This window comes from Pinus tabuliformis, chromosome 4_2 (assembly GCF_031772625.1).
Source record: "Pinus tabuliformis cultivar Carrire ecotype Pingquan chromosome 4_2, CPIR1, whole genome shotgun sequence".
In the NCBI taxonomy this organism is placed as follows: Eukaryota; Viridiplantae; Streptophyta; class Pinopsida; order Pinales; family Pinaceae; genus Pinus; species Pinus tabuliformis.
In genome coordinates this window covers 487,006,981-487,022,886 of record NC_142304.1, presented here as the reverse complement: position 1 = coordinate 487,022,886, position 15,906 = coordinate 487,006,981, and the positions used below count along the sequence as shown (strand labels likewise).

Below are 15,906 nucleotides of genomic sequence, written 5' to 3'. Positions count from 1 at the left end.
AGGTAGAAGCCTGCGTACTGGTATAAGACTGCACCAGTACATAAATATTGTAAAAACAAGTTTTTTATTAAAAGAAGATAGAGACGAATTGCAGCAGGTGGTTTTCACCCACATGGGTTTCCACCTTATATCTTGTGTTCTTGTGTGTGATTGTCTGCTTTGTTTTACTGTACTTGTTATTGCTTATATGATTCTAATTGATAGATTAAAGATCAACTGACTAAATAATAAGTTTACAAGGCATACGCTGGTTGCTCTAAACACAATTGCGTATATACGCAAGTTGCATTAACAGAAGTAGCATATATAAATCTATTTATGGAAATGAAATATTGTTAAGTTGCTAATACTGATTCACCCCCCTCCCCCTCTCAGTATTATTTCCAACAATTGGTATTAGAGCAGGTCCTTCAGAAGAAGCTTGATCGCTTGAAGGAAGATCTATCATCATGAGCAACTATGAAACAAAGGCATCCATTAGGCCACCAGTGTTTGATGCGAGAAACTTCGTCTATTGGAAGGTAAGAACCATAGCCTATCTTCAATCTCTTGGAACAAAAGTTTGGGATATCGTGGAAGGAGGATACACATTTCCATTAGCAACTCCTACAGATACGGCAGGTAAAAAGCAGTATGAAACAAATGCAAAGGCTGTCAATACTCTATTGGGGAATCTGTCACAATCAGAATTCGTCAAAGTTATGCAGCTCAAAACTGCCAAAGAAATATGGGACAAGATCATTCTAAGTTATGAAGGAGATAATCAGGTAAAACGTGCAAAACTACAATCTCTCATAATTCAACATGAAACTCTCAGAATGCACAATGATGAAAGTGTAGCTAATTATTTCTTACGTATAGATGAGATTGTTAATCGCATGAAAAACTTTGGTGGAGAGATAAAAGGTGTTACTTTAGTTGAAAAGGTTCTAAGATCCTTGTCTTCTAAGTTTGAATCAAAAGTTTCTGCCATAGAAGAAAAGCAAGAGCTTCATAGTATTACTATGTCACAACTGCACGGAATCCTAACTGCTTTCGAAATGAGAAAAGGGGGTCCATCAGATATGAGAGAAGCCGCATTCAAAGCTTCAAGAAAAGGAGAACTCAATGAGTCAGGACATACATCAGAAGGAGAGGAAGAATCAAACTTTGTCAAGAACCTTCAACGAGGCTCTGGAAGATTCAGAGGTAAACTACCTTTCAAATGTTTTTCTTGTGGAAGAGTAGGTCATTATGCTACCAAATGTCCTCACAAAGATAAGCTTGATAAAGGTAAGGAATCAGCAAAATGGAATAGAAAACAAAGTATAAATAAGAAGAGCTACTATACGCATGAAGATAGTGATGGTTTATCAAATAGTGATGAAGATGAAAATAATAATGATTACAGACTTCTAATGGCTTTTGAAGATGATGATTTCTTGGATGCTTTAGATGAAGATGGTCTCTATGAAGAAATTTCTAAACTTAAAATCTGTCTAGAAGAAAAGAGTATGATTATAGATACTCTGACATTCCAACTTGCTGAAAGGGAAAAACACAATGAAAAATTAGAATGTGAAATTGTGGGTCTAAGAAAAGAAATTGAGAAAACAAAAGCTCTCAATCTTAGGTTTGCTAAAGGATCAGAAACTTTAGATGAAATTATCAAAGTGCAACGTTCTCCTCTGATAAAGACAAGTCTTGGATATACTAAAGAACTATCTCAAGCACAGAAGCGATCAACCTCCAAAAGCTATCTTGATGAAGTAAGGAGAAGTGAACAGGTTGACAATCGTCAGCAAAGGCTTAAAGCAGATCACCAGGTAAATCGAGTTCAATCTACTTCAAAGATGAACATAAGCTATAACCAACCTCAGGTAAATCATTCTCAATTTGCTTCAAGAATGAATGTCAATGGAAACTATAATCATCAGGTCAGTAGATTCAATAATCGCAGGAATTTCTTTAATGACCAATGTTTTTCATGTCATAACTTTGGACACAAAGCTGCTCAATGTGTTGCTTACAAGACCATCATGACTAGAGAAGCACAAAATCAAAGGAATGTGACTGGGATCATGAAAAGGACCTACAATAACTTTTCTGCTCTTGAAAATGAAATAGAATGCTCTATCTGTAACAACTTTGGTCATGAAGACTCTGAATGTAAGAGTAAATTTCGACAAACACCTCAGAAGGGGCAAGCCTCATTAGTTCCCAGAACATTGAAAAAGAAAGAACCGCAAATTGAAAGATGTGGTATAGCCTTATATGCAAAAGGACAAGAAAATCAATGGTACATCGACAGTGGATGCTCAAAACACATGACATGTGATAAAGAAAAACTTCAATCATATAGTGCCTTAGAAAAGGAAAGGAAGGTCTCATTTGGAAATGACACCCTTGCAGTCATAAAAGGTAAAGGCTCTGTTCTCTTAAAAAAAAAGGTAAAAGCTAGGAATGTTATGTATGTTGACGGTTTAAAGCATAATCTATTGAGTGTTAGTCCAATGTGTGATCAAGGAAATGAGGTAATATTTCGATCAAATGGATGTGTTGTTTGTGAGCTTGATACAGGAGAAACAGTGATCAAAGACATAAGAACTCCAAATAATTTATACATACTCAAGGGAGGACAGCAACAATGCTATCTAAGCAAAAATGATGAACACTCGCTATGGCACAAAAGATTAGGGCATCTAAGCTTCCCTAAAATAAGGAAAGCATGCAAATTCAAGGTTGTTCACGATCTTCCTGACATCAGAATTCAAGAAAATACAATATGCAAATCATGTCAATTTGGTAAGCAAACTAGAACACATTCCCCTGAGAAAGAAGGATTAGCTAGTAAGCCGCTTGAACTTGTCCATACTGATTTATGTGGTCCATCAAGGAAAAATTCACCTCATGGAGAAGAATACTTTATATTGTTTATTGACGACTTTTCCAGAATGTGTTGGATAGGACTTCTAAAGCATAAAGATGAAGCATTTGAAAAGTTCAAAGCCTGCAAAGCTTTGGTTGAAAATGAATCAAATCGCAAAATCAAATGCCTCAGATCTGATCGAGGAGGGGAATTTACCTCGGATGAATTCTTCAACTTCTGTGAAGAACATGGATAAGAAGGGAATTCTCTACCATAAGGACTCCTCAGCGAATGGCTTGTGTTATGCTAGATGAGTCTGGAACTCTTGCAACCTTCTGGGGTGAAGCTGCATTTGCTGTCGTCACTATTCTCAACAAAACAAATGTTCGGGTAAATAGCGCTCAAACTCCTCATGAACTTCGGTATGGTAAGACTCCTACTATAAAATACTTCAAAGTTTTTGGAAGTAAATGTTACATCAAAAGGACTGATGAAAAACTTGGCAAGTTTGAACCTAGAGCAGATGAAGGCATTCTCCTTGGTTACTCTTCCCGAAGTAAAGGATACAAGTGTTATAATAAAAGACTAGGGAAAATTGTTGAAAGTATTGATGTTGTGGTTGATGAAGCAGGTGAAAATTCAAAGCAGGTAAAAACTGAAGAGTGGGAAGAAGATGAGGATTATCCTTCCACATCAAATCAGACTAATGTTGAAGAAGAAGAAACCAATGAAGCACCAGAAGAGTAGATAACGGTAGAAGAAAAGACTCCATCCAGATATGTTCAGAAAAATCATCCAGAGACTCAAATTTTGGGACAGAAAGAGGCAGGTGTACAGACAAGACGAACTATTACAGAAGCTTCAAGCTATCTAGCATTGTTTTCCTCCATTGAACAACAAAATGTACATGAAGCATGCAAAGATGAATGCTGGATCAAGGCCATGAATGAAGAGCTTGAGCAAATTGAAAAGAATAATACTTGGGAATTAGTTCCTAGACCTCATGATAAGAATATCATTGGAACCAAATGGATATTCAAAAACAAGTTGAATGAAAATGGAGAAGTTGTTAGAAACAAGGCTAGACTTGTTTGTAAAGGATATGCTCAACAAGAAGATATAGACTTTGAAGAAAATTTTGCACTTGTTGCTAGACTTTAAGCCATAAGAATGTTCATTGCTCTTTCTAGCTTTCAGAAGTTCAAAGTATATCAAATGGATGTGAAATCTACCTTTCTTAATGGAGATCTAGAAGAGGATGTATATATTAAGCAACCAGGCAGATCCATCCTTGGAAATTATCCAAAAATTGTATGCAAACTCAGAAAGGCGCTCTATGGTCTAAAACAAGCTCCAAGGGCTTGGTACTATCGTCTTGACAAATACCTTCATCAACAAGGTTTTTCAAAAGGATCAGTTGATAGCAATTTATATATATAAATTAACAAGGATAAATTGTTAATACTTGTTGTGTATGTTGATGATATCATTTTTGGGAGTAATGAAGAAGCCATGAGTCAAAACTTTGCTTTGGTAATGAAAAAAGAATTTGAAATGTCCCTTCTTGGTGAGCTCACATATTTTCTTGGTTTACAAGTTCAATAAAATAAAAATGGTAATTTTCTATCACAAACCAAGTACCTCAAGCAGATCTTGAAGAAATATGGAATGGAAGATTCTAAACCAGTATGTACCCCTATTGTAACAGGATGCAGCCTCAGCGTAAATGATGAATCAGCAGCAGTACATCAACCAACCTACAGATCCATGATTGGTAGTCTGCTCTATCTAACAGGTACCCGACTAGACATCATGCATGCAGTGGGAATAGTTGGAAGATTCCAAACAAATCCAACAGAAGCACACCTTCAAGCAGTCAAAAGGATTTTTAAATATCTTCAAGGGACACAAAACTTTGGTTTATGGTATCCCAGAGATACAGATCTTACACTTCATGCATATACAGATGTAGATTGGGCAGGAAGCGTGGATGACAAAAAAAGCACTAGTGGTGGTGCATTCTTCATGGGTTCCAGATTAGTGTCTCGGTTCAGCAAGAAACAAAGTTCAATTGCATTGTCTACAGCTGAAGCAGAATATGTGGCTGTTGCATGTTGTTGCATACAACTTCTTTGGATGATACAAACATTGCAAGACATTCAAATCACATGTACTCCACCCATCTCCATTCTATGTGATAATACAAGTGCAATTAGTATTTCAAAGAATCTTGTCATGCATTCCAAGACCAAGCACATACCTATCAAATATCACTTTCTCCGGGAACAAGTGCTTGAACAAAAGGTCAAATTGGAGTATGTTCCCTCCAAGGAACAGGTTGCTGATATATTCACCAAACCACTGCCTAGAGAGACATTTGAATACCTCAGACAGAAGCTGGGAGTAGTTGATGCATCTTCTTGCCATTGATACTTATCTGTTTCAGAGAAAAGTGGTTGTACGTGAGTTTCATGAAGTGTATCCGCGTACATACGTCAATTGCTGTGGATACAATCGCATATATGTTGGTTTGAAGAATATCAGTGGAACAGACTCAAGATGAAAAGAGTATGATATGGGTCTGACAGTGATCATCTGGCGCAGGTTCTGGGGGAGCATATACTTCTAATAATGCATTGTTGGCATTATCTTAGAAGATCTTGGTACAATTTCACAGTTGTTTTTGTTTCAGGTGGAACAGATGCAGAGGGAGATCATGGTTGTTGATGGTGATTAACAGATGTTGTTGATGATAGTTGCTAATAACTATCTTGTTTTAGATATTTTGTCTCTATGTCATGTATATCTTTTATTATCAAGGTCATGTAACGACCTATTTTGTTTCCCCACTATGCCTTGGATGGATGATGTAATGTTCTTGTCTTATCATGTATAATCTTTTGGTATATCCCCACTTGGTTGGGAGATGGATGTATGTATGAGTCATTGGTGATAGGAAGGTCATTTATGGTGTATAGAGTCTTGTTCTTCTTGTAGAACATCTTTTTGCAGACCTTGCTTACAGTCAGGGGGAGCATGAACAGCACGCTTCAGCGTGTACTCAAGGGGAGAATTCAGCGTGTACTCAAGGGGAGCATAACCCTTTGCTCTTGATGACAAAGGGGGAGAGTGACTTGGGTTGCCATCAAGTCCAAAGGGGGAGATTGTTGGCATTATGACACAGGTTTGGCGCTATGACACAGGTGTTATCCTTGATGGCAACTCACTCAGATGACAGATCCCAGTTCAGGCTCACAGAATGAAGGACAAAGAGGTATACGCAGTTTTCCCTTGACCAAGCCACGTATACACGTGGGTTCGCAAACCAAAAGGCGCATATACGTACACACGCACTTTTACGGAAGGAAAGGCGCGTACATGTTGGAAAATTTGGTTTTGGTCTGTGGTATTGTGACCCATGGTATTGGTCCAAGGTATCTTGTCCGAAGTGTTGACCCCAGGTATTTGGACCAAGGTATTGATTCTAAGTGGTTTCGGACCATGGTATTGAGTAAGGCCTAAGACTATAAAAGGAGGAGATCATTAGGCAAAGGCACTCAAGTATTGAATATCTAATGAAGCGCAAGATCTAGAATACTGGTTATTGGGTTAAGGTGCATAGCTAGATCTGAATCAAGGAGGAACCTGAGCGCTTGAAGAAAGATAAGTTCTATTGATGGGTCAAGATCTTAAGGCTTGAGGAGAAGTATCTTTGTGTGGTTTTGATCTTTTATAATTGGCGCATGTCTTAATCTGTAAATCTAATGATCTGGGTATAAACTAATGTCTAAATAGTTGAAAAGGGTAAATCATCTTTTACAGATTTGTATGCAGGTTCAGTATAGCAAAGGCGTATACATGTTGGTTCGGCAATTCAAAACAGCGTATACGCTAATTTTCCTTCATATAACAGTGTATGCACACAGGTTCGACACACTGAATTAGTGTACGTCTCATAAAATATGTTTTAGCTACTTCTGTTTACTGTTGCAGTGTTCTGGGTTCTAGTTGGGTTCTGGTACTGTTACTGTATTCTGGTTACAGCGTTCAGAGAAGTGATTGTTTGATTCAGTTTTTGTTAGTGAAGGGAGATTGATTGATACAGATATATTTTGATGTTTGATTGATGCTATTGATGGATCCAGTCTGAAAATTTATGAAACGTGGTCCCTGGAAGAAAAGAGAAGGTTGTAGTCTTCTGTAGGTCAGCACCTACGTACTAGTACATCAGCTAGTACAAGAGCTAAGGGGGTTGTAGCTCCCTTCCAGGAGAAGCTGGAGAAAGAGTGAAGGTTGTAGCCTTTTGCAAGTAGAAGCCTGCATATTGATATAAGACTGCACCAATACAGAAATATTGTAAAAAGAAGTTTCTTATTAAAAGAAGATAGAGACGAATTGCAGCAAGTGGTTTTCACCCACATTGGGTTTCCACCTTATATCTTGTGTTCTTGTGTGTGATTGTCTGCTCTGTTTTACTGTACATGTTACTGCTTATATGGTTTTGATTCATAGATTAAAGATCAACTGACTAAATAATAAGTTTAGAAGGTATACGCTAATTGCTCTAAACATAGTTGTGTATATACGCAAGTTGCATTAACAGAAGTAGTGTATATAAATCTGTTTATGGAAATGAAATATCGTTAAGTTGCTAATACTAATTCACCCCCCCTCTCAGTATTATTTCCAACATCTCTTTCTTCAGCAGAAGCAGAATATCGTGGTGTCGTAGAAGCTAGTAAGGAGGCCTTGTGGCTTCGTCAAATCCTGTTAGAGTTTGGCTTTCAGCAGCAGCACCCGACTACACTTTGGTGTGATAATCAAAGTGCCATTAAACTATGCAAAGATCCAGTCCAACATCAGCACAACAAACACATTGAACTGCACATGCACTTCATCAAAAAGCTCATTCATGACCATGTTCTTGAAGTGCAATATTGTTCAACAGATGATCAAGTTGCAGACATCTCTACAAAGACTCTCACAGAGGCGAAGTTTACTAAACTTCGATTTATGGTTGGAGTTCAGGAAGTTGTCACTAAGGGGGGATAGGCTCTAATGCCTCCTTCCTTCTCCTATTGTGTCATATTTGTACATCCTTCAATCCTATCCCAAGTTGTTCTTAAGGGGGGATGTTAGGATATTCTGACACATAGGAAATAGTTAAGTATAACTTGGTCTAGTGTAGAGTTAGGTAAAGTGTGTTTCTTTACTATGTACTTTTGTAACTTACAATCCGATGGTCACAATATGTTCTAAACATGAAGTGATCTGACGGTTCATTCTCCCCTCGATATTGCCGACACTTGATCTGTGGCTTAACACCCGATTGGTCCATGATCTCTATTTAAAGAGCATAGAGGGTCATTTGTAGGTTAACCATTCATGAGAGAAGCTCATGTAGATTTTCATTATTTTATTAATAAATTGTGAGCGGTGTCATTTAGTGTTCTGTCTTAGGAACTCACCCTATAAATTCCTACATAAATAACTCTTCTTTATGTCACTTACCATTAAACTTTTCCTAATACCAGGTGGAAATGGTATTGTAACATTAACCTCTGATAGTCTGTGTCCACGACTACTTCTCAAGATCCGCTCCATTACCAACATTTGGGGCTAGATAAGATACATGCAAAAACCATCAACATGAAAATGAAATCTACATCCTTGTAAAAAAATGGGAGGAAAAAATATCCACGAATTGAAACAGACTGTAGGATACCTCATTCTTGCAACATGATTATCTTGTCATGAACAATAAAAAAATAAATTAGGAGAAATGTAATTTTGCCACATTTTGACAATGAAATCTTTTGCATATTCTATGAACAATTGATGAAAAAAGTCTACTAAAGCTTGTCAACATCAGGATTTTAGTAAAACATAAAGGAACTGCTCCAACACATATATAATCCTAAACATAAGTATCTATACATAAGTATTTATTGAGGAAATTGTAATTTGTGAAAATATGGAAGTCAAATCTTTGAAATAACACCATTTATGGTACCACTGCCTTACGAAGTCCATTCAGTATTTACAAAGTCCATTCAAAAATTTCTTCAAAGTTCAAAGTTCAAACAATTAACATGTAGCCTAAAAAAGCTCATGTTTGAAAAGGAGATAACCCAGAGATGTAGAGTATATATCTCGCATTTATATATCCTAATTTCCAGACATTGAAATGACACCTTTTAGCATATTATTGTGAATTCAACCCAAAATGCTAGAAAAAAATATTGATGGTTATTTTGCTAATATAGAAGTTTTATACATGCATTTATTTAAACAGTTAGCTTGCAATCTCAAACATATCTAAGGATGCACACAATATGTTGCATCTTTAGTGCTGGTGTGTGAACTTGAGACAGCGATGTCCAACATTTAACAGTTTGCCTACAATATGCACCAGTCGAATAGGTGAACAATAGTATTGTAGGTATGTGTTATGAATATATGTATTGCAGGCCAATAAGAGTATGGTTGGAACAATCATGTCCAACCCTTCCAAGTTTTCCTATAATTTGCAACTAGTCTAACAAGTGAACAATAGAATTGTAGGTGTGCATTTTGCATTACTTACCTAAATCCAACACCTTCAGCATAGAAATTTCAAAGAATATGTCCAAAACTGGTAGGTAATTTGCAAAATGAAAGAGTTGGCTTGATTGCTTCTGGAGAAGACTAGATTCTTACATTGTTCAATGTAAATTAATGACACTTTGCCAAGCTTAGATGGAACAAAAAGGAACCAAGCTAGAAGGTTATTTAAAGAATCCTTACTTAGCCTGATGGTAAAATGTTAGCCCTTTTTTGTCAAAAAGCATATAGTAAAAACTTTAAGAAATTCAGTGAAGAGACTGTAGAAATATTGCTTTGTAAAAGATATATTCCCTTTCGCTCACGCAACAACCCCTGGTGCAATCTGAGTACTCCCTTCATCACCATGGGCCCAGGAGGGGACCCTGAGGCCCCTCCTCCTTCGCCTCCTCCACCGGAGATCCTTGCATTCAGGAAGTTGATTGGGTGATAGTAGTAAATGCCCAGCAAGGGAAACTCAGCGCAAGTTTGTAAAGAAACTTGACAACATCCCCACAGTTGCCCTGCCCGTTGAAGATTCTCACAGATCTGCTATGAATTTAGCTGAAAGAGGGCTCATCCATCAATTTACAGGGCTATGGCCTTCTCCCAAGGCTGTCGAGGCGTGGGTTTAAAGGAACTGGTGACCACTAGTAAAGGAAGGCATCAGAATTTTTCGGGTTGGTAAGGGCTTTTTTGTCCTGGTTTTTGATTCAATAGAAGATAAAAATATCATCTTTAGGAATGGACTATATTTCATGGGACCTCAAGGTCTGTATCTAAACTCATGGTCACCAGATTTCGATCCGACACAAGACGTGTCGTCAATAGTTCCAGTGTGGGTGTGCCTCCCTCATCTTCCACTGCACTGCTGGAACCCGAAGTCACTAGAAACGATTGGTAACACCCTAGGAAAATACATAGACAGAGCAGAGAGAAGGGATCAGTATTCATGTGTAAGAATATGCGTCGAAGTCAACTTGGAAATAGGGTTACCTTAAGCCATAAAGTTAACAATAGCAGACTGGTCTTATATCCAAGAGTTATACTACGAGCAGCTACCATTCAAATGCAGAAATTGCCATGAATATGGGCATTTTGCAAGATACTGCAAAAAAAAAGGAGGAAGATCTAGAGAAGTCGAAAGGAGAAAAATGGATCCAAGTGCAGAAAGCAGTCCAAGCCAAGGAGAGTAACAGGAATAAAGGGAAAGAGGTACCGATGGAGTCTGGAACTCCCTTAACAAGAATGGTTCAAAAGAAAGGAAGAGGAGAATAGCCAAAGACAACAGCCTCAACAAACCCATTCAAAACCCTCGGCACTTCAATCGAAATTCCAAAAATAGAGATAGAGGAGATTGAATGCCAAGTTTCCTCACTCGAAGCAAAAAAGAAGAACATAGAAGTAACTTGACTCCTCTGCAGGAACCTTCTCCTCACCTACATATGCAAAAATGACAAGGAAAAAACCCCCAAAAACCTCTGGGTCATTGGAAGACGAGACACTCGAGAGACCCTCTAAAAGAGTTGGAAGGAAATCTCATAAGGAAGCCAAGGAAGAAGAGGCGAAGAGGCAAAAAATGCAAGGCAGCCAATCCACCATTGAAATGTATATCGAGAGAAACACCAGAACAAGGCCCTCTAAGGGGGGATCAACTCACTCCAACCCCGTTAAATAATGAAACTAGTCTCTTGGAATTGCAGAGGCTTGGGGAACCCTTCGAAAGCTGAAGCAGTAAAAGATCTTCTGAAAATAGAAACTCCTGAGATCCTCATGCTCCAAGAGACTAAGATTGAAGGGGAAACCCTTCTTAAGATCAGCGAATTAAAATGGGGAAAAAATGTAGGAAAGGCCATTAATGCAAGAGGTTCCTCTGGTGGCCTAGCAACATTGTGGTCAGAGGACAAGTATCAACTAGAAAGCTCCTTTGAGACCCAACATTGGATATTCACCGAACTTTGGCACCTCTCTAGTAAGCTCTCCATCTCTCTCTTCAACCTTTATGTTCCAGTCCACCTTACAGAGAAGAAAGAATGCTAGCAGACCATGTCTGATTTCTTAGACATTTACTCCCCTCATAATATAATAGTGGTTGGAGATCTCAACCTCGTCATTGATCCAAAAGAAAAGAGAGGTGGCAATAGTGGCAAGGACCAAATGCTTCCATTAGTAGAGGAGCTAATACTTCATTGGGATCTTCTTGAATTCAAACTAAAGAAAGGTCTTTACACTTGGACAAACAATAGAGTTGGCGCAGAACACATCTCTGCTCGCCTATATCATTTCCTAGCGCAGAGCTCTTTGTTGCTAGGAAAAACACTGATCTCCTCGAAAATTCTCCCAAAGCTGGCCTTAGATCACAAACCTATTCTCTTACAGCTAGAAGAGGAAGAAAATTTGGCCCCTATCCCCTTTAGATTCAACCCGCTTTGGTCAGGGAAGAAGGGTTAATGGAAACTGTTCTGGAGGCATGGTCCATACCCGTGACAAGATCTCCCAGCTTCATGTGGGAGAAGAAATTAAAAATAACCACGAGAGCTCTGAAAAAATGGATTAAAGAACCCTCAAATTCTCCTACCAGCAACAGAAAGGAGACAATTTAGTTTTTATCAGACCTGCAAATGGATTTGGAAAGTAAGGAGATCTCTGCTTCAGATTTAGAAAAAGAACAAGCTGCCCAAATCAAATCATTTCGCGCTTTCCGCCATGAAGAAGAGACTTGGAGGCTTAAGTCTCGTAGCCTGTGGCTTAAAGCTGGAGATCGAAATACCTCTTTCTTCCATTGGCAATATAGAGCCCAGCTATCTCGAAATCATATCTCCGAAATCACTTGCTCATATGGGATTGTGCTCAAAGGTCAAGAACAGCTAGAAAAGGCAACAAAAGATCATTTCCAGAATCTGTATAAAGAGGATGGGAATGGGAGTGAAGAAGTCATCTCTGAATTTCTCTCCCACATTCCATCTTTGGTAAGCAAGGAGGACAACACTAGTCTTACGAAACCTTTCTCCAAGGAAGAAATATGTAAAGTAATATGGTCCATGGAACCAGACAAGGCACCAGGACCTGACGGCTTCTCAATTCATTTTTATAGAATCTACTGGGAAATAATAAAAACTGATCTTCTGAGGATGATTAAAGCTTTTCATCAAAAAGCCAAAGTGGGAGGCAATACTAACTCTACCTTCCTTGCATTAATACCAAAAGAACTGAATCCGGGCACTTTTGACAGGTTTAGGCCAATCTCGCTCTGCAATGCATCATACAAAATTGCTGGCAAACAGAATCAAGCCACTGCTTGGGAAACTCACTTCTCCCACCCAAGGCGGCTTTGCCAAAGGGAGACATATATTGGACAATGTAATACAGGGGCAATAAGTCATACATTCCAGTTATCTTCGACAGGAGCAAGGTATGCTCATAAAGTTAGACATGGCAAACGAATTTGACCAGGTAAATATTTCTTTCCTATACAAAGTCCTCCTTTCCTTTGGTTTCAGCACTAACTTTCTCAATTTGATTAAAGCTTGTACTGAAAAGCCATGGATAGCTCCTTTAGTTAATGGCAGGCCAACAAACTATTTCCAAGCCTCAAGAGGAATAAGGCAAGGCTGCCCCCTCTCCCCTTTCTTGTTCATTCTGATGGCAGACTCATTAAGTAGAAAATTGACAGCTGAAAAGAAAGCAGGGACAGCTCCAGGAGTCAGGTTGACGAAAGTGCTAGAGCCTCACAATCACGCACTATTTGCAGATGATACTCTTCTTTTGGGCAGAGCCTCCATCAAGATATCCAAAGTTTACAGTGGAATTGTTCAAAAATTTTGCAGCATATCAGGAGCTCTTATAAATAAAAGGAAAAGTACAATATACGGGTGGAATGTGGATCAAGCAGCAATTCAGAGAATTGCCCTCTCCTTAGGCTTTGTGGGATTCGCTTCTTGGGATAAAATCAAATATCTTGAGTTACCAATAACCCTAGGCCCTAACAAATTATCGTTGTGGAAAGAGGTGATAAGCAAAATTAAGTCCAAGATTACAGCTTGGGGAGGTTAATGGCTCACCAATGCTGGCAAACTCATCCTTATAAAATATGTTTTGTCCTCCCTGCCTATTTATCAGGCTTCCTTTCTTCTGGCTCCAAAGAAGATCACGGAATAGATCTCCAGACTTATCAGGGATTTTCTGTGGAGAGGAGGAAGAGGAAACCAAAGAAAATTCCACCTAGTGAATTGGGATACAGTTAAACGCCCCATCTCTGAAGGAGGCCTGCAAATAAGAGACCCAGGCCTTTGCCAATCTGGCTCTTGGAGGAAAAATACTTTGGACCCTCTTCTCAAACAACAAACACCCTATCAATCAGGTTATAAAGAAAAAATATCTAAAAGGCTCATTGCTAAGGAACATTCAGATAGATAACAGCATCAAAGGGATGTCGATATGGCATCTCTGCCGCCGTGGGATAGAGTTCTTCCAAAAGCACTTGTATCGCATTCTTGCAATGGAAAAAATGCAATGTTGTGGCAAGACAACATAATGGGACAGTCTCCTTTGAGCAAAAATGAAGCAATCAAAAAAATCAGGAGTTGGCTCATTCAGCAAGGATTCCTCACCCTAGCAGATATCTCGACGTGGGACGACTCCGGAAAATGGCGAAATTGGGAAATCCCACGAGTTCCAGATCAAATGCGCAATCAAAAGACCCTCCTGGAAGAAGCGTTAACGGGACTAGCACCGATTCACATGCGTTTGACGAACAAATGGGGATGGGGAAAGACTGGAATCTACAACGCAAGGTATGGATTTGCCTCTCTTCAACCACAGCAAGCTTCGAGCCATATTGCATCTGTGTGGAAACAAGTATGGGACCCTCTCGGTCTCCCCAAAATAAATGTCTTCACCTAGGTTTTAATGCATGGGAAAGTGCTAACTGGTGACAATTTGAGTAAAAGAAGTATTCACAGGCCACATCAGTGTTCTCTCTGTTGCAAAGCCAAGAAACCATGGAGCATGTGTTTGTGGATTGCACTTTTGCTCAAGAAGTCTGGGACTGCATCCTTCAAGGCCTCAATGTCTCTGCCCCATCGCAAGTCAAAGTAGCTAACCTTTTTAGCACCTGGAGAATGCGTTATCCTCACATGACCCAAAGAAAGACAGCATGGAACAAATCTGGAAAGCAGTACCTAAATACGTCTACTGGAAAATATGGCTCGCCAGAAACGACCAGATCTTCAACAACATTCTGAACTCCCCTTTGAAGGTGGCAGCAAAAGCAAAAGCATTACTCCTCGAGACTGTGGCCAATCATCCCCTTAAAAACGATAACATGCTTCTCCCGGAAGAAAAAAAATGGATGGGAACTTATATATTTCGAGACAGGATAAACAACACCACTTGCCCCAGTAAAACTCTTGTATGGAGACTACGAGAAGCGGACGCATATTTTCAAGCTTGGTGGAGGAAACAGGGTAAAGCAACAATCTTTTTTTTATGGTGCCTCCAAAGGCAATCCAGGGATAGCAGTAGTAGGCAGAGTGATCTACTCCTCGGAGGGTATTCGTGAAGATAGCTTCAGCTGAGGACTTGGATAGAGAACCAACAACTAGGCAGAAATCCTTGGGCTGCTAAAATCCTGTCAGATAGCACGTGAAAAAGGCATTAAGGAAATACAAGTCTTCGGGAACTCAGAAATTTTGATAAAGATATTAAATTCAGAGGACCACTTCAACAATCTGGCTCTCAACAAGACACTTCAAAGGCTGAGATACGTGCTCCAAGACTTCTCTTCCTATCTCCTTTTCCATATTCTACGTGGCTCAAATAAGGAAGCAGATGCAAAAGCAAACCTAGCATGCGTCTGCTAGGTTTTGGTTTCAGCCCAACCGGTTTTAAATAATTAATATAACCGTTATAGTTTAAAAAAAAAGATATATTCATGGTCAAATTAACAAGAAAGTGACCTTTTAGCATAGTCAATGCACTAGTGCTACTATTACAATATTTGGCCCAAAAAAAAAAATCAATTTAGTAGGAGCATGCTGGGCAAATAATCTCACAATAATACCCATCATTGAACATTCTGACCCACTAAATCACTTTTACATCCTTTTGAAGTCCTTCAACAAAGTACTATAGAACAAGCATTTCAAGCTTGCCTCTGTTTTATGATATGGATATTTGTCCTTCAAACAGAGTTATGTGGCACAGAACCACTCTCGCCCTTAAGAAAAAATGTGGTTGTAAATGCATGCTGAACTCTTAGCACAAATATGCTCTTAGTATGGTATAGGATTCTCAAACTAGTGCCAGGTTTAAGGGTGCCAAAGACTTTGGATTTTAACTATGATATGGTGCACGCTTAGCTTCAAGACAACATATTCTTTAGGAATTTCATGTTGGGAAACCTCCAAATCTGTTTCCAGGAAAACTCAAGTTAAATGGAAATTTTTTTATATAATGATTGTGATTCATATGGATGC

At 38.9% G+C, this 15,906-nt stretch overlaps 1 protein-coding gene across 1 annotated transcript; it reads left to right on the top strand.

Moving 5' to 3' along the window:
* The first annotated feature begins 13,072 nt into the window (after positions 1-13,072).
* LOC149170084 (uncharacterized) lies at positions 13,073-13,483 on the top strand. Its single transcript, XM_089425439.1, has one exon. It carries the CDS (start codon positions 13,073-13,075, stop codon positions 13,481-13,483), a length of 411 nt encoding a protein of 136 aa, XP_089281565.1.
* Positions 13,484-15,906: the final 2,423 nt, after the last annotated feature.